The sequence below is a fragment of the Paramisgurnus dabryanus genome, chromosome 9 (assembly GCF_030506205.2).
Source record: "Paramisgurnus dabryanus chromosome 9, PD_genome_1.1, whole genome shotgun sequence".
NCBI classification, from domain to species: Eukaryota; Metazoa; Chordata; class Actinopteri; order Cypriniformes; family Cobitidae; genus Paramisgurnus; species Paramisgurnus dabryanus.
The window spans coordinates 14,931,222-14,956,471 of record NC_133345.1 but is presented as its reverse complement, the minus strand read 5'-3'; the positions used below and the strand labels follow the sequence as shown (position 1 = coordinate 14,956,471).

The 25,250-nt window shown below is 38.2% G+C and overlaps 1 protein-coding gene across 2 annotated transcripts; it reads right to left on the bottom strand.

The window, feature by feature from the left end:
• Positions 1–409: 409 nt before the first annotated feature.
• On the bottom strand, positions 410–22,525 carry pdpr (pyruvate dehydrogenase phosphatase regulatory subunit). Of its 2 annotated transcripts, none has more exons than XM_065269981.2 (18): positions 22,405–22,525; positions 21,523–21,780; positions 19,852–19,985; positions 19,666–19,747; positions 18,630–18,793; positions 18,428–18,549; positions 14,848–14,965; positions 14,551–14,700; positions 14,084–14,276; positions 13,884–14,008; positions 13,533–13,688; positions 10,958–11,091; positions 10,225–10,373; positions 8,507–8,619; positions 3,816–3,910; positions 3,641–3,730; positions 2,988–3,170; positions 410–2,390 (listed from the first exon to the last, which is right to left on the bottom strand). In XM_065269981.2, the coding sequence occupies exons 2-18, from the start codon at positions 21,774–21,776 to the stop codon at positions 1,986–1,988; spliced, it is 2,667 nt and encodes an 888-aa protein (XP_065126053.1). In that variant the 5' UTR covers positions 21,777–21,780; positions 22,405–22,525; the 3' UTR covers positions 410–1,985. The 2 variants fall into 2 exon arrangements, with proteins under 2 accessions (XP_065126053.1, XP_065126054.1); XM_065269982.2 differs by having other exon boundaries at positions 21,523–21,777; positions 22,405–22,523.
• Between the last annotated feature and the right edge of the window lie 2,725 nt (positions 22,526–25,250).

Sequence of the window (25,250 nt, the reverse complement as noted above, 5' to 3'; positions counted from 1 at the left end):
TTGGGGAGTTTCCGGGACCAGGTTCAGCTTAATCCAGGACTAGGCCAGAGTTATATTAGTACATTTAAGTCGGTTTTACAAAAATCCTATTATAGGAAGATAATTTTGATTGTAATTTGCCAAAAACTAGACTTATTTTCTTAGGTCATTTTGCTCATCAAGAAAAAGCATCTTAATTTAAGAATTTTTTGATATTTCTACTGAAAACAAGACAAAAATACTAAGTAAGAAAGTCAGTTTTTGCAGTGTGATGGCTTGGTGGTTTGTAAATAGTAACCAGGACAAAAAAACAGACATTTATTGCTTAAGTATACTGAATCCAGATTTATGTTTCGCAATCGTTTCTCTTCTGGTGACAGAAAGACACATCAAGAATATTTAAGATTAATCTTTAAAAAAAGATGACAAATGTATTTGTGATTTTTATTCAGGAAAATTAGCCAAACATTTGTACCATTTGTATAATATATACAAATACAAAGGCTGGCAGGGTGGACAAAAGAATTATTTTAATAATAGTCCAATAACACCTGCTATATCTAAATGACAGGTTAAGAAAAAACACAATAGTTTCAAGCAAAGTGCACACCTTAGTCAGTTCTAACAGACTGAATTATAACAAATGTACGGCCAATAGACCATTTCTTATTAGATTCATAAGTTACAATACAAACTCTGCTAAGACTTCCAAAGACTAAATACAAACAGCAATCCTCAGTCCACAACACACAAGGACACGCACGCACGCACACACGCACGCACACACACACACAGATGAGAACATAAATAGAAATTCATTCATGAAACCTGGGGTAAAACTTCACCCCATAACCAAAAGAAAGAACTGATACTCTGAAAAGATGACATAACGTTAGATATGATTATTAATGCAAACATAAAACTTCTTCATTTCTACATTTCTAAATCTGCTCTAGACATGCTAGCATTGTTTTTATAGTCTGTGGAGTCATCATTTAAACTCACTGCAGTGCAAAACCAAACGAATGAAGGATCATCACAGTGATGATCTTATAAAGTATCAATCCTAACAAAATAAGGTGCTCTTGATTTATAAATGATATACAAATGTACAGATCTCAGTGCCATAAGACAGATGTTCAGAATATACACAAATAAAAGAATGGGAATATTTTGATCATTTAAACCTTCTGACAGAATTGCACGAATGACGTAAAGGGGAAAAACATCATAGTTACTGACGCAATAATCAAAAATGACAAAATATATTATTATGAATGAATAAAAGATGAAAATAACATGCTGTATATTACACTGAAACTGATGCTTATAAGTAAGTGTGCTGTTATTTCATTTCTATTCCTTTAACTAGCACCTCAATAGGTGTGCGTTTACTGTGACGTTAATAAAGAATTGCATCGCATCAGACAAACATTCAATGAATTGCTGCAAGGCACTTTATAAACACCATCGATCAAAACTCGTCCCTTACACTATCTGAAAACTCTCAATAAACAGCATTTATAGATACACTTGAATCTTCCCAATTTAATCATTTAATGTGGGATGAAAACAAACAGTTTCAACCCATTTAAAATAAACTAAAGCTGTGATTGTCTAGACTTAATCTGACCTCTATTATAAAATACACCTTTTATTTTAAACCACGTGACATGGGCAAGTGCGCTAAAATGAAACGCATCTAAAACGGTAACTAAAACAAGGACACGACCTGTTTTTTCGGAGAGTAATGCACTAATAAAAATGCAATAGTCGGTTTACAACAAAGACAGTTATGCTTTTAAATCCTTGCAATGTGAAAGTCAAACAAATCTACTATCAGGTGACTTGCGACACACACGCACTACATTTGTTGTAGAAATTCATCAACTGCTCCAGCGGTGGCAACAGCTTTTACACGATGTGTGACCGGACACAAACATCATTTGGCGTATCATTACAATGCAGTGGCCAGTACCAGGGACTTGGGCCTCTCAGACCGGTCTTTATTTACTCTGGAAGTTGCTGAGCTCCATGTCGTCTTTGCGACGTTTCTGCTGGGCAAAAAGTGAGGTGAACGGATAGAGCTTGGCTTTAGCTGGATACCTTTGGCCGGCAATGTCCACTTGATAGTCGCCCCGGTTAATGAAATCTGGCGTGACCACAGCTGGAGTGCCATCGGAGTTTGTTGGGCTCACAAAGCCTAGACACACGTGGCGCTCTAATGTGTAGCTGTAGGCGCTGCTGGTGGTCACACCGACCAGCTCATCGTTGCGGTAAATAGGCTCGCCCCACCAGGGCCAGATGTCCAGCTCTGTGTCGTGATCTTCAAGGACCAGCATAATAAAACGCCGCAAAACTCCCTCGGCGCGCTGTCGCAACAAGACTTCCCGGCCCAGGAAATCTGTGTCCTATGAGAGTGGAGGAGAGAAAAGTTGAATGAGAAAAAGATACAACTTAAAATCAACTTGAGCATTCAATTCTGCTGTAATCATGACAAAAAAAGTGTTTGATTCTAGAATATAGATTTAACCAGTGATGATTTATATGGTTTATGTATTAATTGATTCATTCATAACAAGAGTGAACACAGAAAAAAACATATTGTAGCAAATAGACTACAACTGGGTTGCCAACTTATCAAAGTAAAATTTTGTTTTTTAAATAATCGTGATCATTATTTGTCATGTTACCGTGCAGCCCTGGTGTATGCTGTTTAAAATGATTGCGGAGAATTTTCTTTTTCCGGGTGGATCATCAAGGTCCTCCTAGTTGTCAATCAGGAGTGTTGCGCAATTGCATTTTTTTTAAAAGTGAAGAAGGCGGTTCTTTTCTAAAATCCGAGAAAATCCTCCGCTATACCTTTAATCTCTTTAAATCTCCTTTATGAAGCCACAAAAAAGTGACCTTCTAGCTACAATCTTAACTCTCTAACCATTACACCACGACTGCCTATACTTTAAAACGTAAGAGTTTAGGGCTTAAAGCAAAGCACTATGAATACAGACCTTATCAAATTTGACGCGAAATTCTCTGCCACACTCCAGTGGGGTGGTGAAGGAGTCCAAATCCTGGCCCCAAAAGGCAAAAAATTTCTCAATGCGTATACTCCGTAAGGCGTAGTAGCCGGCGTTCCGGATCCCATATTTCTGCCCGACTGACATCACTTCATTATACACGTGAAGTGCGTACTGGAAAAAAGCACATGTCAAACTCAAAGCTTTGTACCTAAACTGTTGTTATATCTGGGTCACAGAACATTGTACAATAAAAGGTGGCTTTCACACTGACACTTCAGTCCGAAATCTGGTAATGTGCACCCTGTCATGCGGACAGTGGAGCGCACCGGGGTACTGACCCCAATGACTTGGGTGGCTTGATTTGCTTGAATTTGAAAGGAGCTTGCAACTCTTCCAGTAAGTAAAGTTACCTGTGCATGCGATGTAGCCAATAACATCATCTTTAGTTTACACAATGCACGATTACATGAGGACCAGTACTAAAATAACTGCATAACGGGAACAATCGTATTCTAGTTCGGATCACAGCTAACGTGCCCAATGTAAAAACCACCCCAGTCATTCATTTTGCCATGTATATATAGCCTACTGTAGATATTACATCAAGATCACTTCCAGTCACCACCTTCAAAGTAACTCACCTCTATGGGGATATAAAGCATGAAACCTGGCTCTCCAGTGTGTGTCATACTCATCACTCTGATGCCATTGGCATAACCCACACTCATTTCCTGCAGGACACAATCAGGAGCCATCAGTACAAACAGTGAACGGTGTGCATCAATACAACACAAGTGAGATATTAGACAGACTCACCTTACAGAACAGAGATGGGAAGTGTTCTGGAGTCATGGAAACGTAAGAGAGCTCAGCCAATACATCCATGGCACGAGGACCAATCAGATTCAGAGCTGCAGAAAGCAAATACTGAAGGTCATGATGTCATTTCTGGGTTAACATGTTTCACATAGTTTTCCCTTAGTTACTCATGCATTCTGGGTACGCCGGCTTTAAGATTTCAAACTTCATATTTCTAAACCTTATGAGCTTATGCATGTACATTTATTTATATAATGCAGGGATCTCTAACACTGATCCTGGACAGCGAACTTCCTACATATCTTTGTTTCAAGCCTGGTCCATAACACCTTCCTGTAATTTTTAGGTAATCCTGAACATCTTAATTTGCAGGTTCAGATGTGTTAAATTGGGGTTGGAGCTGAACTCTGCAGGACAGCAGATTTCCAGGAGCAAGCTTGGAGACCCCTTGATATAACACTTTTCCCAATGTGCAGCACTGCAAAGCAGCTAGTTTAACAAAAACTTGATATAGCAAAAGAGGGTATTATCAAAACATAAATACAGAAATATGAAAATGTTTAAATAAAAAACATGAAGATATGCAAAAATGTCAAATGTGAAAACAACAGTACCAAGGACTGATCAAGTCTATAAGGTGCTATAAGAAATATTAAGTCCGTTTGCAAGGTTATTCTCATTAACAAAAACTAACGAAATAAATGAGATGTGAACAAAACATTTTTGTTAATTAAAAACTAAAACAATGATTCACTTTTTTTTACAAAAACATTTATTGTGTGTTTACAAAACTGTAAACTAAGTTGCCAAACTAAAATAAAATTAAAGAGGAAATTTCTTTAGTTTTCTTCTTTGTCTCCACATTTAAAGATGATTGGACAAAAAGGGGTAAACTGGGTTTCCTATTGGCTGCTGGCTGGTGCGTGTATCCCCTGTAGTGTTGCTAAGTTTGTGTGTAAAGTCAGCGGTGAGTTGTGTGATTAGCAGCTTCCTCAATAAAATGTACAATTATTTGTAATTCGTTGTCATTGAAATGTGTGGCATATCTCGTGCATCAGGCATGTAGTGCTAGATATTGGCAAACATTGATATTTTAGTGCAAGTGCTGTTTAACATGCTGAAATATATCACCTCACTCTGTTAACGCCTTTTCCTCAGTGAATAGATAGATATATGGAGAAACATGTCTTGAAAACAGGTTTTTTTGAAGCGCAACACAGAAGTGACAATAGACCTATTACATATACGAACACATGACTTGTATTTTAGGCTATAAATAGATAGACTCCCCACCTGTCTGTGGTCGAAAAAACCAACACGCAAGAGTCAACTGCAGTTATCGCACCTCTTCTCAATATACACAACCTCTCTGGGTCGAATCATTAAGGTGAATGGCGTCTTATACCATTGCTATGTAGACGACAGACAACTTTACCTGTCATTTTACTCTGATGTTCTGACCATCTCTGCTCTTATCTCTGCATGTCCTCATGGTTAAAGAAACGTCACCTTCAACTCAACCTTGGCAAACTAAACTCATGGTAATCCATGCCAACCCATTTATAGACCATTCAGCTTGGATCATGAAAGAGATGTTTGATGACAGGCTGAAATTTACTCCCTACATCACAATATCCAGAAAATCAGACCTTTTTCTGTCCAATCATGCTATGCAGCTCCTAGTCCAAGCTCTTCATATCAAAACTGCAATACCCTAATAGCCTCCCAGCCAATTCCACTAAGCAGCAGAATGACTTTGAATGCTGAGAGAAATATGGTCGACCAGACTGCATTTGGAAGATCATTCCACCAGCAAGGAGTAGTAATGATGTAGTCATCATCATAAAGCGATTTAGTGCCCTTTTGTGAATGTATCACATGGCACTGCTCATTTGAGTGCAGTCATGTGCATAGAGGGAGTAAAGGAGGGGGCTCAACACACATTCCTGTGGTACTCCAATACTGAAGGGTCAGGGTTGATAAGATGTGCGTGTTAAACCCCATTCACACAGACCTTTGGTCCCAGAAAATACCCGTAAAATTGCCAGACAAGCTTCTGTGTGAACGCAAACTCGCCCCGTAAATCTTCTGGGATCGTTGCCGGAAAGAGGACCTAGTAAGATACACAGAAAACCCTCTGTGTGAACAAAAAGCCGAAACAACGCCGAAATGGGCGTGTCATAGTGAGGACCCACGCGTCATCACAACAAAACTTATGGTTCAGGTATTTAAAACAAGAGATTTATATGCAGATCAACATTCATGACGAGAAATGTGGCAAACTAGATTGAAGCAGTTATTAGGAAATGATAAATGAGACGCATAAACAATGACGCGTGTGCTGTAGTGAGGACGGTTGGTTCAACTCTTTAAAATGAGGGATTTACAACATTCACGAAGAGAAATGTCAGCAAACTGGACTGAAGCAGATATCAGGTAAGTTAGCTCGTCACTTACCATAACCGAGCTGAGGCGGAGAGATCATTCAGCAGCATAGAACGGCGCGTCACGCGCTCCTTTATAGTCTTATCATAAACAAAAATGCACGCGAGTGGTTTCTGGAGAGAGAAAAAATATATAATATGCAAACTTCAGACGCTGCGTAAAAGAGAGGGCAGGACTTTACAGGTCACGTGTCTTTCCGGGACCTTGAAGATGCCGGCAAATCATTGGCAGTGTGAATGAACAAAAAAATCTATTTTCCGTGTATTTTCCAGAATGTCTGTGTGAAAAGGGCTTTAGACTGCTTGGCCAGTGGTTGCAGTTTTCAGACATAATAGTATGAGCTAATGAGAGATTAAAGATTTTTTTAAAAAACCTCTGTAAGCAGATGAGCACAGTCCCGGAGGACCCTGCTTGGAATCCCGTCTGCTTTTTTGGCATTCAACTCTCTCAGAACCATTGATGGGAATAACGGCATTATAAGTAATCAACGTTACTAACGGCGTAATTTTTTTCACTAACAAGTAATCAAATAAATTACTGTTTCCCCCGTTATAACAACGTTACTGACAATAAATGCTGCACAGTCCGAGCAATGCAGTGTTGCCAACTTGGTGACTTCGTCGCTAGATTTAGCAACTTTCTAAACCCCTTTAACTACATAAAAAAAGCGACTAGGACAAATCTAGCTATCTTTTCTGGCGTGGCTGGAGACTCTATTTCTCAAGAGCAGCAGGTGCTCCTGCTAGCCACTCACAGGCAGCCCAGTCCTTGCCCAACAGTCTGTCCGAGTCCCACACACCCGCAACGACAGAGCGATGATAAGTACAACAAACTAAAAGGTAGAGGTCAAACACAAAGTATAATAAGCACTACTTTTCCACCATTGAGGTGAAAGGCAAGAATGTTTATGTAACGTGTAACTTATGCCGACCGAGTAAGAAAGAGTCTCTCCACGTCTGTAATTCTGATCTAATAAAGCACCCCACATCATCCCATGGTGCCACAAAATTAGTGGATTCATTCATTTAACAAATGTAATATTAGGTGCATCCAAGTTATTTCAAATATTTGAACTTTTTTAAGTAACGCAATAGTTACTTTGCCTGGTAATTAGTTACTTTTATAACAATGTAACTCAGTTACTATTTTTGAGAAGTAACTAGTAATTATAACTAATTCGTTTTTTAAAGTAACGTTTCCAACACTGCTCAGAACTTGCTTGACCTCATATGTGATGGAGTGATCTGAAGAGTCTGGCTGAGGTGGAGCTGCCATGTCTTTTTGGTAGACAAAGAAGCAATTTAATCATCAGCAAGCATACTGCTGCTTGGTATTGAAGGATCCTACCTTAGTTCCTCACGTGCAGAATGTTTTTATTATTGTGTTTTTCTGTTTATTTTTAATCATTTATTCACATAATCATCATAATCATTTTATAATCATTAGTTATCCATATAATTGTTGATTTGATTATTTTATATTATTTGTATTATGATCAATTTCATATTATCATTTTTATCATTACATTATTGTCTTTACATTTATTTGTTCATTTATTCATTATATTTCTATATTTTATTATATCATTCACTCGTTCATTATATTTCTATATTTTATATTCATTGTTGTTCATGAACATTGAGACATATGCAACTGAAGCTGTCCATCAATAAAACTTATTTTATCATCATAACCTGCGTCTCATGTCCTGCTTTTGTTCTTCTCTAGCTATGATCGATCAACCTCTTAACTGACCGAAGCCTGTTACTTCAGCCTGTTGCCAGACTTATAAAACCCAAAAGAAACCCCTTAGGGCAAACATTAAGAACTCTGTGTATGTTTTGATCATCGCTCTATATCTGATCTCTTTTAAAAGTTCTTCATAAAAATGCAAAAAACTTTTGTGAAAATCAAAAAAATGCTGCCGCTGGCTGGCAACTTCTTTTAAAAATGCTGGCGGGGAAAGAGTTAAGAAGAAAGTTTGAGTAAAATCACAAATACGTAAAAATATCCTGTGTATGGCAGCTTTAACTACCACAAATGTGTGATGATATGGCCGAAACGTTTCAGTTTTAGTAGTGGTCATATGGCAGTAACTGTTGAATCTCACTAGTGAATTTGTTTACATTGCCTGTGTGTTCACAAAGCTGTCTTTATGCACCTTATGAAACTTCCTCATGAAAACTTTATCACACTTGACTGTGCCTCTTTTCTAATTGGTCAAAAGGTCAGATTCAGCTCACCTGTGTACTTCCAGCTGACGTCCTCCAGGTGAAGCTGAGGGTCGTTTGGCATGTGCTTTTTAATCCAAGACCAACAATGAACTTGTTGATCAGTTGGTGAAATAATGAAGAAACTAATGAAAGAGTATAAAACAGAACTGTAAGACAAAGACCAGTAAAAAAACATGTGGCATAAATCAGTAGCCTAAATGGCTCATAAATAAATAATCTTAACATTAGCTGTAACTCGGTTAGGGCTCAATGCTGGTCAGAAATCTATGATGATACACATCTGATTTTCTTTCTTTTTAACTGTTTGTTAACTTAATCAGGACCAGTGCAAGCTCAACTGCTGATTTACGCAAAAAAAAAGAAACTATAATAATAATACTCTGCATGCACCCATATGCTCTTGCTCACAAGTTAAAGGTCACGCTCTTCCTAATCCCATTTTTCAAACTTTAGTAAGTGTGTTATGTTACTGTTAAAGCATAAATGATACCTGCAAAATGATAAAGCTCAAAGTTCACTGGTAGGTTATATATTTTCTTTAACAGATTTCCCCTTTCAAAGCCTACAGCGAATGACCGGTTTTGACTACAGCCCTCTACTTCCCAATTGAATGAGGTCAATATAAGGCCCAATACCATTTCTCTGTCTTACCCCTTCCCCTTAGTTTTGCACGTTCACGTGAATGTGCAAAACTAAGGGGTAGGGGTAAGGGGAAGTGGTAAGACAGAGAAATGGGATTGGACCTTAGAGTGCTTGACTAAACTCCGCCAGCTTTGGCTCAAACGGCTCTGCTAAGCTAAGCTGCTATCGAATCACAACACACTAAACAAACTACACAATCAGAACTCGTTCATATTTTTTCTAAAGGAGGGACTTCATAGAACAAGGAAGACGTCAGCTCATTTTTAGGACAGCGAAAGCAGCAGTATATGTAGTATATTGTGTGAAAAATGCAGTGTTTTTTTTACATGTGAAACATGAACACATGTTATTTTGCCCACTATAAACAACATCAAAGCTTGAAAAACACAAAAAGAATGGGCCCTTTAATCTTGACCATAGTAACATTGAGTAGTTAAATCAGTAGACTACAGATTATATTACAGATTAGTCCTGATAGACCGAACCTTGTTTCTACAACAGTTACTCTATTATCTCTATTAAGTATATTAAATATAGGTACATTGGGTACAGAAAGTATTCAGACCCCTTTAAATTTTTCACTCTGTTTTATTGCAGCCATTTGCTAAAATCCAAAAAGTTAATTTTATTTCTAATTAACGTACACTCAGCACCCACATCTTGATACAAAAACACAGACAGAGAGAAATTTTCTACTGATTCTCCATGAGATGGTTCTACTCCTTCATTGGAGTGTTTCATTAAACTGATTGGACTTGATTAAGAAAAGCACACACCTGTCTATATAAGACCTTACAGCTTACAGTGCATGTCAGAGCAAATGCAAACTTTTTGCCAATGTCTTTCATTCGTTTCTGGGTTTGAATACTGTTGATTGAATAGCACTGACTCTACAGGACATTCACAAGCCATCCGGTTTTCATCAAAAATATGTAAAAACTTGTTCTGAAGACAATGGGAAGACTAAAGTGTTAGGAACGACACAGGGTAAGGGATTTTTATTTTGGAGTAAACTAAACGTAGAACTGAATCTTTTGTTGTGTGACTCTAAACACAAACATTATTGACTCTGGATGTTTACAGACCTGTTCTTGCTGAGGCGTACCACGCTACAGTCATTCTCGTACCCTCCTCTCTCATTCAGCATGCCTGTGTGGACGATATGTCCTACGGGCACATCCAGGTCATTGGCACAGAGACGCTGTAGAAGACACAAGGCCTGATCTCCTGCAGACTGAAATAAACACAGAGAGATTCAAGGGTCTGTCATTCCTTACAACATTATTTCATTTCATTTCCCTCAGCTAAAACTCTGTGTGGATACATTTATACTGCACTTTAATCTGGGACAAATCTGAGGTTAATAGGGTCCAAGCTGTACTGTTGTAGGGCTCTATTGTTCTTCTAAGGATTTATTATTATTATTAAGGTTTCTGGAACTTCTGGTGCCCTTAACATGCTTAAAAACTCTTAAAATATAGCAGACAGTTGGGAATCTGCGGCCATCAAGTCCAATTTGACCTGCGGGGATCGTGGGGGGAACTTTTACATGATTGTGTTCAGCCCTTTTCACCTAAAGTCACCAAACTGCACACACCTATAGATCTCATCAAGCTGAACAACTTTCACACTTTAAATTACACACCAGCCTGGACACTAGAAAGTGAGCTATTCAGGGTTGTTTGAAAAATCTGTTCTGTAATTTAATACAAGTCAATACTCTGGCCGCACACATTGCTCAATTTGATCCCCTAAAAACTCAAATAATCACAATAGATGATAAAGAAAATCAAGAAAATGATTAATGAAGTGACTCACGGTGAGTTCAAACTTGGTGAAAGAGGACATGTCAATAACACACACAGCTTCTTTACAGCATTTCACCTCGGCACCCACTATATCAAACCAGTCAGGCTTATAGAAGGTCTTACTCTGATCCAGAGCCAGTAAATCTGTGAGAAGACAAGAGGAAAGATCTTAATGTGTTGGCACAAACATTTGTTTTCAAAATTAAAAATGCTCATTTAAAATGTTGCTTTGTATGGATACATGTGAGGATTATTTGATTACATCATTTCCCTACAACACAGAGGCCTTTAAAACTTCACAGGCCACACAAACATGTTTTTAAACACAGCATTAGTTAAAAGTGTAAACCCACAAGCATCTTTAAATCATCTAAAGGCTTATCATAAATGCTTGAGGTAAGTTTAAGGGCAAATTTCAATTATATCTGTTTTGTAACTAAAATATACAAATAAATAATCTCAGAATGAAGTTAATTAAGATAAAGCAGAGCTGTAATAAGTAAATACCTCAAATATATGAAGGCAAATGGCTTTTCAATCCCCCAAAATATGTTTCATATGTAACATAAATTCAAACTCACCCGACTATCCTGATTATATACTTAAGAGTAGCTTAATATCTACTAACACTTTATTTTGATGATCCCGCAACAGACATTAAACTGAGGCAGTCATAGCCTTGTGGTTAGGCTTGTAACCCGGTTCGAGTCAGCAGGTTGCAACTAGAGGTGCCCTTTAACAAGACACCTTATGCTTTGTGTGTGTCTGAACGGCTAAACGGCTTAAAACATACTAAAATGTACTTTTTCATAGATTAAAGACTGCCAACAGTTTTTGTAACGATTGGGACTGAGGTAGCAGCACTTTTCAGTTCGGGCGGCCCGCCTAAGATGGGAAACCCTACCGCCTTAACTAGGTTTTTAAAAAAAATGCTGCAAAAAGGTCGTTAAGTGCTTCTCGGGGAATATCGTGAACTCTCTTCACAACACCAGCGGGCACGTGCGCCACACGGCCGAAATGAGAAAGACGTGGTCAAGACCGTCACTGTCTCAGGGTTCCCACACTTAGTTAACTTCAAATTCAAGGACCTTTCAAGGACTTTCCAGATCCTATTCCCTCAAATTCAAGTACTAAATGTGGGGATACATTTCAACTGAGAGCAAGGTTACATCGCGTTTCCTTTTAAGTTACATTTTACAGTTCCCTTTTGAGGGAACTCGCACTGAGTCACTGCGTGACACTTTAGGGATGCTTCCAGGGGTAAGTGCGTCTGAATGTGTATATCAAATTCAACGTTTTCATGTGTCAAACACAACTATGCAAAAAAGCATTTTGGTATGAATCAGCATTCACATACAGAAGATATAAGCATTTAAAGTGAACATTTTAGCATGTGTGCTTAAAAAGTCTAGAATTATGATATTATCCTACACTACAAAGTGAATAATATTGATTTTTTTTCCAGAAAACTTCTTGCATAAAATAGATTCAAGCACTTTCAATGACCTGTATCTATGCATGTATATTTTCAAAAACTTCCCAGGACCTTGAATTATTTCCCCCAAGATTCACAACCTTTCAAGGATTTCAAGGACCCGTGGGAAGCCTGCTGTCTGGAGGATAACCAGCCAGTTGATAAACATCTCAGAGAATAGCTTGGACGTGCTTCACACTATGAGCGTGCACACTCGCCACACGGCCGAAATGAGATAAAAACGTGGTCGTCATGTCTGGAAGATAGCCAGCTGATAAAACACGTGTCCATGAGAACTGTAAGTGGACTTATGTTTTGGTTTTATTTAAGCCTGTTATTGTATTAGTCTATAGTTCTTGCAAATTTAAAGTAAGTTAGCAGGTGATTTTGTTGTTTGAGTAACCTGCTAAGGTTTCATGTGCCTGTTGATTCGATATAATTGTTGAGCGCTCTTGCTCACGTTATTTATGTGCATTATTTACATGCTACTGTTGTTACACTCCTTTAAGATAATGTAATTAATAGAAGGAAATAATCAGTTTTTACCATTTTTGTCTATCAATCATCAATGTTTCATAATTCACCAGACGTTCTACAACATCTGCTTCAGTTTGTGTTTATTAACCCTTTAGTTTCACTTCATCACGCAGCTATTCCCGTTAGAGGTAAAACATTTAATTCATTAATAATCTAGTATGTGTTCATTTTCTGTCATAGTTTCTTAAAAATTAAGTTTTATTTGAGTGTTTTAAATAAAATATTTTAATTTTCATCATAACACGTTTACTTTCAAACAAAGTAAGCAACTAAACCCTAACCTGACCCCCTAACAGCTTACTAATACTCCAAAAATAGTTAGTTGACATTACGCTGCAAAGTGATTTAAAGTTAACAGAATGTCTAAAGTGAACTATCAAAATAAAATGTAACCGCTTTAATCCAAAGCGACTTAGAAATGAGAAAGCATTTAACATTCTGTCTAAGGAGCTAACAATACAGGTAGTCTACAAAGCCATGTTTACATGTAGAGAAAGATGAACAACAAAGGTTCTTGTTGGTTTTTGTTATTATAAAAAAAAACATTTCTATTATGACATTCTTTGCCTCTTACCCTTCCCAGCAGGAACAAAGTACTTGGCTCGCTCAAAGCCATGTTTCTCCATCCAGCGTGCTCCCTGAGTATCTAAGCGGTCGTGCAGTGGACTTGTACGTAACTGTCGACCCGTCTGGAAGTCCCAGCGAGGAACTTTCAATTCATAAAGGAGCGCTGAAGCATTTAGACACAGGATTAAACGTTTGCGGGATTAGAAACAAACCCACATTAAGCACCACATATCCCAGACAAATCCAAAAAATTTTGATTTAAAGGTGAAGTGTTATATCTGCGACACTTGTTAACAGAAATACATCTGGAACAGATCCTAACTATGGAGCTTTGTTTAGAACAATGCAAAATACTCACGCATAACCTCCATAACTCGATGACGCAGGAATGTACGACTGCTCTGCAGATTTCCAAAGCGTTTGATGTCCATCGGCCAGACATTAGCACTGGGATATCCATAAGTAATCCACTCTGCCAAATATCTATGGAAAACAGAATGTATCATGAACTCCGTCTACACAGAATATAAGATTCACGGAGTTACGCTGCTTCCTTACTTTCCAGCTCCGCCTGCGAACGAAAGGCCTGATGAATTCATACCCGCCAGCACATAGTATCCATATAAACCCGGAGTCTCTCCCATCAGACAGCGCATGTCTGGAGTAAAGGACTCTGGGCAGTTCACCAACTGCTGGATCTCACAAGTCTCCAAACTGGGCATCCGGCGCAGCAAAGCGCTCAAAATGGGTTCTGTAAAAACCGCACAGAGCACAGAAACGTGTGAAAAGACAGATCTATCTATTTACCTATCTATCTACTGTATCTATCCTGTTTCTTTTTTCAGTTTTTCTTTTTTCCTGTTACGTTTTCCTATATTTTCAGGGTACAGTGAAAGTGTTTACATATCCTCCTGCATTTTAAAGACGTGGCTTTGCAATGACACAACGGTTCGAAAATAACTTCTTAAATGAACTCCTGCATTTGCAACTTTTATGTCACAAAAGTACAATGGAGAGGAACTCACCAAAGTGATCCCAATCTTCTTGCATGTTCTGGATCTCCAGCTGGTTGCGTCCCTCGGTGAAGATGGGTTTAGGGTTCTTCTCAAATCCCCCAGACAGGATGCCCCCCTGCCAGGCCCGAGCGTAGATCCGCCCGTCCATGTCTATCACCACTAGACAAACACAAGTCATTCTGCCGTTATTACTACAGCCTTTTATCAAATTACCAAGAAATGATACAGTGCAAAACTCTTGTGTGAGAAAACAATGGCACTTGATGTGCTGAAGGGTTTTGATAGAAGATAAAGGAGAATAATCACCTGGACTTTCTGGTTGTAACGGCTCTATCAGAGGCTTAGTGAGCAGGTAGAAATGTTCACAGCCATGTAAAGGTACAGACACTTTCACTTCACTGCTCTGACCCAGTTCATATGCCCACTGAAACAAACACCAGGACATGAATATTACATTTAAGCAAAACACACAGACTAATTCAAGAGTAATACAGTGTGCTTTAAATGTCTCTGACCACTTCTATAAACCCCCTCTTTTTTAATAGTTTTATCTAATTACTGCTTATTGCACATGATTTATTCATTTCCCGTTTTCTTCTGTTCTTTATAATCCATGTATCATCCTCAGGTTACTGATGAAACCAAATCGACAGATTTAGCTTTAGTACTTTAGGTTTTGCCAGATGTTCAGCCTCTTTAAAACGATGTGATATATTATGATGAGCAGACGTAGTCTGTGCCATATTTTTATTTGTGTGTTCTCCAGCAGGCATGAACAAGACTTGATCATTCATCCCAGCTTATGATGTGAATGAAACAGACTGGCCAATGAGATATCAGCTTTAGATCACATGAAGTGCCGTTATGGGTATGGTGACACGGTAGAGATGAAGCACAAAAAAACTCTGCAGTAAACACAATGAAGACAGGATCAGAGCACAGAGTTTATTACCGCTCGAGTATGAGTATGATAAGAGAGTGATATATCAGCATGTCTGTGATTAGGCCAGAGGCACGAGGTTGCTGTTATAAAAGACCAACTGTTACGCACAGGCTTTATTGTGTTTATGACTCGACAACAAATGCTGAACTAATAAACTTCTCTCCACTCCTTAAATACATAAAACATTAACCTTTAGTGTTTGTTGAGTAAAGAAAATGCTGTACATATTCTTAGAATCAGGGGACGGATCACGAAAGCATTCTTAAGATCTCAAATATTTACATAAGACATAAGAACATCTTGGGGGGATCTCCTGAATAGGGTTTAGATTAATCCAGGACTAGGCTTTAGTTATATTAGGACATTTAATTTTTTTTTAATTTCATTTGTTTTCTTAAAGAGGACATTTTTAGAAGTCTTTGGTGTCCACAGAGTGCATATGTGAAGTTTTAGCTTACCCCACATATAATTTATTACAGCATGTTAACATTGACACTTTGAAGGTGCGAGCAAAAATGTGCTGTTTTGGGGCATTTTGTGTGATGAAATGCAAACACTGATCTCCATAATGGTGGCTTGGTGAAATTGAAACAGGTTCTCTGTTAAAGTTCAACACTATTGGATCTGCCCAGAGTCAATCAGGATCTGCCATAGCCAATCGCTAACGTGTAATTAACAAAACGCTGCTTCGGTCGTTGAGGCACAAAGACACACAACATCAACCTCATCGTTCTCAGCCACTCCCTCTGTTCGCTGATTGGTCCTACAAAAATTTGATTTCTCGAAAAGCTAGAATAGACTGACATCCCAGACGTAGTACTGAAGGAAAATGAAATTGAGCGGAAGTGCGTAAAAGGGCGCAGCCAGGCTAGGGGCCCCCAGTGGGGCCGCGAGATGGTGCCAGGGGGCCCCAGTTTTATGACATTTTATAAAATAAATGAATTGATTTTGAATTCTGTGCAATTAAACCATAAAAAATAAGACTACTAACAAACAGCTCTACTCTGTATCATGTAATAGGTTTTGTTTAATTAAAAGTCGAGTTTTAAAACTTCTGTGGGGGGGCCGTGAAGGAATGCGCCGTACACAGGGGGGGGGGGGCGGGTGCACGCTGAAAATGTTTGAAAACTACTGATCTAGATTAAATATTCGACTGTATTGACTGCAGCCCTATTAATTATTCTACAATGCTCATGAGGTAACAACACACTTATTAGCGTGATGTGTTAAATAACTTTATCTGTCATAAACTATAGAAGATGTTATTCACTAATGTAACAGAGGCCAGCTAGTGTATGAAGGTGGTGCGGTGAGTAAACATCATTTTCTAATCTCCCAATCAGTTTGTCATGCGAGTCGAGCACTCTGGACCAACTTTACTTACAAGCATTTGAAAGCCCAGGTATACTTTACTTTCCGCGTCCAGCTCAATATCGCATACATGCGTCGGATACAGACGTGGAAGGTAAAGTATACCCAGGTTTTCAGAACATTCGTCTTACATGACGGAATGATTCACATTGAAAATTCCTCCTGAATGATGTGCAGGTCTGATCCAACGCTACAGGAAGTGCCTGGTTGAGGTTATCACTGGCAAGGGGGTCAACCAGTTATTATTTCTAAGGGTTCACTTACTTTTTCCACTGCCATTTTGAATGTTGAATGAGTGTTTAATAAAGACATGACAGTTTAAAATAAATTGTGAAATTATGTTTAGATACATTGGGCCCTATCATACACCCGGCACAATGCAGCGAAATGCCCGACGCAAGTGTTTGTTGCTTGTTTCTGCCCAGTGCAGTTATCATTTTCACGTCCAACGTCACGTTGTTTAACTAACAAATGCATTTCTGCCCATTTGTATGCCCATGGGCGTGCTGGTCTGAAAACGAGGTGTGTTCAGGTGCACTGTTGGCATGTTGTTATTTTGAGGCAACTAAAACAGACTACGCCATTGACAAACTAAAACCAGGGGCTTCATTTAAAAAGTGTGCGTACGCAAAAAACGCGGATGAAAACATCCATACAACACTTCCAACTTAATGGTTGTGAACTATAAAAAAAAAAACTGTCTGTCCACTACAATATCCACTACGGGAGCAAGAGATGGCCCAACTGCATTATACAGGATAGCATCAAATACCCCACTTTATATACTGTGCATTTTTATCATCAGATGTCAAAGTGTGGAAATACAGCCATTAAGCTCCCAGAAAATTGTTTCTCTCTATGTTATCATTTTAATAGTGCTAACTATGGTGTTCATAACAAAACCAGCATGAAGAAACATGTGTTCGCATATTACACTAAAATAAATATTTACTCACATGTTAATTCAAGTCTGTTAAGTAAAATGAAATGAATATTTATGTTTTTACATTTAAATGAACGCTCGTTCTGCTGGAGGCTTTTTTGTAATGTTCCCGCTTTTTGTGTGTAAGCAGCAAAGAAATAAAACACGTAACAAAATTAAGTGATTTTAGTCATGTTGGTGTTAATTCAGCTGTACTAAATGAGGGTCACCCACCCTCTGGTCGAGTACCAGCACAAGCTGTGTTAAATCCTTTCATAGCATTTAGACGAGAACTAAATACTGTGATCGGATTGATGTGCATGTTTATGACTCTGTCAGTTGACCAATAAGAGCAAAATAGGCTACTAAAAGGTGGGGTTTAGGCAGACTGAGTCGTTGAATGGCTTCACACGAATCGTTTGGGAATATTAAATGTATAATTTGAGAAAATGACAGTGTTTTTTGTACTTGCATGCATTTAAACCTGTTTGACTTATGAACAGTGATAGGAAGCTTGTTATTTGGATCTTACTGGCTCTTTAAGAGCTTTTAGTGTTGGCATGCCAATCTGATAGTTTGTGTTTAAAAGTAGGGAATATAAAAGCTGTGCATTTAAAGCCTACTGTATGTAACAATGTCTAGAGACCAACCTGTCCAGCACAGTTTACAAAGTAATCACACTCTATAGATCCCCTGTCGGTCTCCACGGCTGTAACATGACCCTTGCTGACCAGAACGTGATTCACACTCGTGTGCTCATAAATCTGAACTCCTGACATGAGAGACACAAAAAATAAATAAATTTAAAAAAGACTACAGATGAGTGGTGCTATGCATTGTCTCATGCCTTACCGTAACCTGCAGCCGCCACAGCGAGCGCGTGATTGACATCTGGCGGTGAAACCACACTGTCTCCCGGCAGGTGCAACCCACCCACCAGATCATGAATATTCACCAGTGGGTGGAGCCTTGCCACATCTTTGGGTTTGATGATATTACAGCTGACACCTAGAATCCTAGAGAGAAAAACTATAAAGTGATGTTTGAAGTGTGAGGAACATACAAGAAGATATCTGGGTTACATTCTTCTGTCTACCCTATTCTATAGATGGTTTAATTAGATTTTTAGAGCCTGTGCTTTTATCAAAATAAACTTTTGAAATAACTCTTCGAGCATCTCTGGAGATTAGATTATGTTCATCTACTCATATGATAAATCCACGGGTGTCACACGTGTAGTTTGTTAAACGGTGAAACTTTTTCACTGAAGAGACACACAGAACAAGCAGATGACATATTTTAAAAAGCAGACTTTAATCAATAGCTTATGCCTGAATTTCGCTGCAGAAGTATAAAGAGGTTTTAAACAAAGCCTCGAGGTAAATAAAGTATTGTGATAATAATTTGCTGTGTAGCACTGTGATAAACGGCTGCAGTGAGACTGAAATGTGAGAGGCAGAGTGTCATTTATTTTCCCCTGTTTTTTTCTTTTGGCCGAAAACCTGAAAACTGATAATGCCATTTTCAGGTGAATTTTTCACAGGCGAAAAAAATCGGTATATCCTTATTATATACAGTATAATGGCACTCAATGCCACCATTCATAAGACACTTTTCAAAATGTGAAAGCCAAAAGTGAATAACCGTAAATAACAATTTAATTTCACTGTGTTCTTTAAACCTATTATGTGACTTAAGAAGACATGCAATAAAGCTTATGAGCATCACATTTACAGTGCTTCTTTAGTCACTGTATGATCCATCTAACAACATAAAACATATTTCATATCAACAGAGAAAATATGAGCATATTTAAATAATAAAAGAACTATTTAGCATTAGTTGTACAAATGAACAAACATCCAGAAAAAATCAGAATCTAAGTCACCTGAGCCTGGATGCCAGACGCTTCAAAGACAAGAAACGATCCTGATTTTGAGCCAAACAAAGGGAACCGGTTTGTACGAAACCTGGAAAGCACACACACAGACAATAAAAACATTTTCATTTGAATGATGAAATGTATTGGATCAGGTTTGAATCCATTCATAGTGTGATGGGAGTGATTTCTCACCTGTTTTGATGCCCGTCTCTTCCTCCAAACGCTCATAGAGTGTAATCGAGTAATCTGCCATTTTACTCTCTATAGAAAGAGGTTTGGCAACACTTACTATTCCTGCACAAAAGCGAGTTGTGCCAGCTCCAAGTCTGCGACAGAAACAAGTTGTTATTCACAATGTTAGTTAGTATCCATTTCAAATCACATGGTACAGGATATTAGCCACCAAAACAAATTAGATACATGTTGCTGCTCCAAAATATAAAAAAATCAATTTGATTCCTGGTTCTGGAATCAAAGGGAATTGATTTCTTAGTGTTGTTTTCAATTCTATTTTTAAACCTTCTTTATTTAATTCAATTTTATTTTATTTATATAGCACTTTTCACAATTGTTTCAAAGCAGCTTTATATTAATTAATGCAAGAGAAAACACAGAAAAATCCATGAACAACATAAGCAGGAAAATATAAATATAATATATTATATAAATTTAATATTCACGGATAACTGAAAATGGGTAGATGCGGGACATGGGTGAAGCTGAGGTGACTGGTTTCTGAAACCACACCTGCCTAGCTCAACTCTAGTGACAGCAGTGGCAGTTCACCCATCACTCATGTGGCCACGCCCTTAATTAACTACTGTAAAGTTGGGCATTTTAACATGGAGGTCTATGGGAATTGACTCCCTTTTAGAGCCTGCCTCGAGCGGCCAGTCGATGAATTGCAGTTTAAGTCACTTCCATATTGGCTTCATTAGAGAGATCGGAAGGTTGCCCCTCTGTGCTACCAAATGAATGCTCATTTAACACATGCGGATTCTGCTAATCTCATATTAATCTTGAGTTACCTATAGTGTATAATTACATCCTTCATATCTCTGAAGAGTCTTTAGTTTTATCAGATTTATAAAAGCCAGATCAGCTTTACCAATTCTTTCCGAATAAGCCTGAACTCCTGGAGGCGTAACGCAGGCGGAGAGAGTCACAAGCAGGCCACACACACAAAACATTATCCCACTATCTCTGGATATCTTATGATTCACTAAAATGGCACTTTGAGAAACTTGATAAATACAGGCACACAAAACATTTGCAGCGTGTGCCAAATTTTGTGTTTTCACACATGACCGATTTGTTTAATTAAGTTGTTTTCGTGTTTTTTCTGGTCCATGTAGCCAGATTTATAGACAGATAAAAGCTCATTGCGCTTTCTGAATAGTATGATAAAAAAAAATCACACAGTGATTGACAGCTCAATTCGACTGCAATTCCCTTCCAAGACATACAACAGAAGTACCGGTATATTATATGTTGTTTATCTTTTTCTTTGAAGGTGGATTAGAAAATTAGAAATTAAATTGGTGCACAGGACAGAGAGAATATGCTGTGAACATACAACAGAAACTGACTTTGAGCACCTAAAGTATTCTCATCGTTTCATGAAATTAAAAAATTATCTAATTGTCTTTACTGCCTTTCTGAGCCTTGAAAGTTGCAAATTGCATTGATGTCTATAGGGGCTCAGAAAGCTCTTAATTTGTGTTCTGAAGATGAATAAAGGTCTTACGAGTGTGGACTGACATTAGGGTGAGAAATAATTTTTTGGGACTTTGGCAAAATTAGACATGTCGCCCCAAACCCCAGTGGTGTTGCCCTGTCCTGTGTACGTCAGTGAACACTCACCTGCCCTGCTCCAGCAGAACTATCTCAGTCCAGCCCAGTTTGGCAAGATGATATGCCACGGAGGTTCCCACAATGCCCCCTCCACAGATGACCACACGGGCATGGGCAGGTAAAGGTGTGGACGGCGAGTTTGTGCTGAAAACCCGCGCTGATCTCTGGACAGTGACATGTGCACCTTGGGCTCCGGGGTGACTCAACCGGCGGGGCAAAAAAGCAGGGGACAGAGCCCTGACCGCCTGCGCTCCACTGCGCATGCTTCTGACAACACACATACACATACACACACACACACACACACACACACACACACTAGTACATAACAAATCTACGCACACTTCAAAGTTATTTAGGCATTTATGAAGAATTGTTATAACTTCTGACAAATACAATGGGCTCACTGTCACACTGAGTTGAGTAAGAATGTATATCAAAGCAAATGTCGCGTTTAAAAAAATAAATAAATGACAAGCAGAAAGAATGTGTTCATTTTTGAGGTAGCTGATTGATTGATTGATTGATTGATAGATACTGATAGATTATTAACGTCTCGTAACACTAGTCTGATCACATCTGTGTATAATTTACAATGCACTTTCTGTTCTGTATATTTATTAATTTGTAGCATTAGCGTACAGTTTAGCCTGATTTAACTTATAAAACACGATACAAACACACACGTGTGTTTAAATAATTAATTGCTATGACAGCGATATGTGTCTTTAAAAGAGTTCGTCAGATGAGACGATTTAAACATGAATGTGATTCTTCTGAATGTCAAAGCAAACATTAGCAAGTCAAACTGAACATACGAGCTAAAACACGCTCACAATTGATCAACGTGCAGCTAAACCTTAAAACTGTGGGCAATGTAGAGACACATACCTGCAAAAACGCGTTATAAACACTCAGATCTAATCAGATATATTGATCTTATATATGATTTGATTGTAGTGTCAACTTCACTACAGCTACGTCTGAGCCAGTGGCAGCTGCGCATGTGCGGAACCCCTTTCTCAACTGCCAATCGTGTGTTCGAGTTCATGCGGCGTCGCGCAGATTCACAAGCAGATGACGTCCAAGTACCGCGAGAGCAATTTTAACCCTACAGAGCCGTCAACTGTCAAATCGCTCTCGCGGTACTTTGATGTTATCTCGAAAGCTATTACATTTTGTAATTCACCGTCTATTGCAGTGGGTGACACAGTGTTTATATCAGTATTGCTGATGGAAAAAACAGTAAACCTGTGATTTTATTCGTTTATTCTTATGTGACTTTTCCTCATTTAGGGCCAAGAACATACATGCAAAGTCAGGATACACAGGATTGTTTTAAAGTGTAGGCTATGTATACTATGCCAGAAAGGGATAAAATGAGCTTTTTCTGACTATTTTCAGTATGAAAAAGACTTTCCCAGATACAGCTGGTAAAAGTGACCATCATTTCTGTTTGTGCTCCTTAAATTAAACGATCCCACATTGATCAAACTACCTGCTGTTTTTAACATCATCGACAATGACATTGTGATATGCAATCCCATTTTTAAACCTCTAGTAATCCAGATTTGCTAAACAGATGACCTGATCCTGGATAGATTCAAATTCAACTTTTTGAACAACTGGACCCGTAGCTATAAGCCCCAACAACACTCCCCCCACCCTGTCATTATAGGGTGGCCATGATTTCACAAAATAAGATATGATCCTAGATTATTGTTTTAAGCAAAGAAACCTCAAATTACCCTCAGATTTTTTTAAAGTGACATATCATGAAAATCTGACTTTTTCTGTGTTTAAGTGCTTAAATTGGGTCCCCAGTGCACAGAACCACCCAGTGACTTAGTTTTGGTAAACCATTCTTTGCAAGCATGTGAAAAACAGGTCATTGAAATTTAGCTACCCTTGTGATGTCAGAAGGGGATAATACCGCCCCTTAATCTACACTATCCAACCACGGCACTGCCATTTAATGCAGAGATCAGCTCATTTGCATTCAAAAAGACACACCCAAACACGGCACATTTTTTGCTCACACCTACAAAGTGGTAATTTTTACATGCTAAAACATTATTTATGCGGTATTTTGAGTTAAAACTTCACATATGTACTCTGTGGACAACAAATATTTATTTTACATCTTAACAAAGTCTTGTGAAATGTCCCCTTTAAAGCCCCTAACCCAGTCCTAAATCTAATAATCTGTCAATTCCTCCAGAAAATAGCGTGAGGCGCACTTGAGAGATTACATTTATTTCAGATAGAAATCTTTTGGATTTATTTATTGCGAAATTGGGACAAATAATGGACAGTATCGCTTTATGGCAGTGCCGCAGGAGAATTTTAAATTCACAAATTTTAATACAATTTATTTTTTATTTTTTGTGTGCTTTATAGGGGGTCCCTCAAGGCTTAGGAGGTCAGAGACCACCCCAGACCCCCCCCCCTCCATTAAAACAGTGATTCCCATACATTTATTTAATAATATATCTTCTACAGGACAGCTCTCTTTCATGAGTATTTTTCTCCCAAGGACTTTTTTCCCTATAAGGGTTTTTCTCCTAGGAGCTTTTATCAACCCCTTGGGAGTCAGCTGACATTAGCTGACATTAGCTTAACTTAGAACTACATTACATTACGTTATGTTACACCAGTGGCGAGGCTACATGGAAAAAATGTAGTCGGAGCACGAAACATGATTAAAAACTGTTATGGTGAATATTTAATAAACCTGCCATGTATGCAGTGGGAGGATAAAATGAAGAAGTGGCCTGATATCATATGAAGATATGTATTTTTGTGTTGTTGCTTGGAGCTGACAGGTCTTTAATGCACAACTATAAAAACACAGAGGCATCTTTACAATGGAAAAGTCAGTTGAGTGTTTGTACATAGACCAAGAAGAAGTGTCTTTACCCTTTTTTCTACATATGTTTAAAATGTCCCAACTGTCCCCCTAAACAGCATTTTTAATTGAGTGTCATCAAATGTTTGAGTTACTATTGTGACATATCAAGCTTGTCACATTAATGTGGTGCTTCCTCCTGACAGACAGCAGCAGTTTCTTTCTCATTCAACACAGAAATTATTTGAACAAATCATATTAAATATAAACCCATAACATTTATTCAGTATTGTTTTCATTTCATGCAGAATATTATTATAGCTTCTTATGCAGTAGATAGAGACATGGACCGGTAACTATAAGATAGAGTAGATAGAGACATAATTTCCGGTTAGGAAATTATTTACTTTTTTTAATTGAAAACATAAAGTGTGCGCAAACACATTAAGAACTGTTATAAAAATTAACTAAAAAGCATTTTTACTCGTATATTCTGAACTGCAAGCACATTTTTGTAATGATATGTAATAGTAGAGAAAATTAACCAGCTAAATTAGCTATGTTAGTTGTTTTTGAACAATTACTGTATTTATTGTTCACTGGCTGTTTCTATGAAAGGTTTAACTGAATGGATGTGTGGATAGAGATCATGGGTGCATGTGTGCCACATACATTAAGCTCTTGTATTATGAATAAAACAAATGTTTTGAAGAGATTAACTGCGTTTGTGCCAGTTATTATGGCAACCTCTAACTCCACAAATTAGGCTGCTCTTTCTAGATTTAATAATAAACATTAACAAGCCAGTCAACACTCCCCTGCACAAAAAAAAACAGCATAGACCAGCATAATTCCCATGCAGGTTTAGCTGGTGGTCACCAGAAAACCA

Bases quoted from the DNA above. Each gene is read 5' to 3' on its own strand.
- pdpr (XM_065269981.2), bottom strand. From the start codon at position 21,776: ATGCGCAGTGGAGCGCAGGCGGTCAGGGCTCTGTCCCCTGCTTTTTTG. The intron at 14,701-14,847 runs GTGATTATTCTC...GTGTTTGTCTAG, and splicing joins GTTACAACCAGAAAGTCCAG to TGGTGATAGACATGGACGGG. The intron at 13,689-13,883 runs GTGAGTATTTTG...TAAATGCTTCAG, and splicing joins TCGAGTTATGGAGGTTATGC to CGCTCCTTTATGAATTGAAA.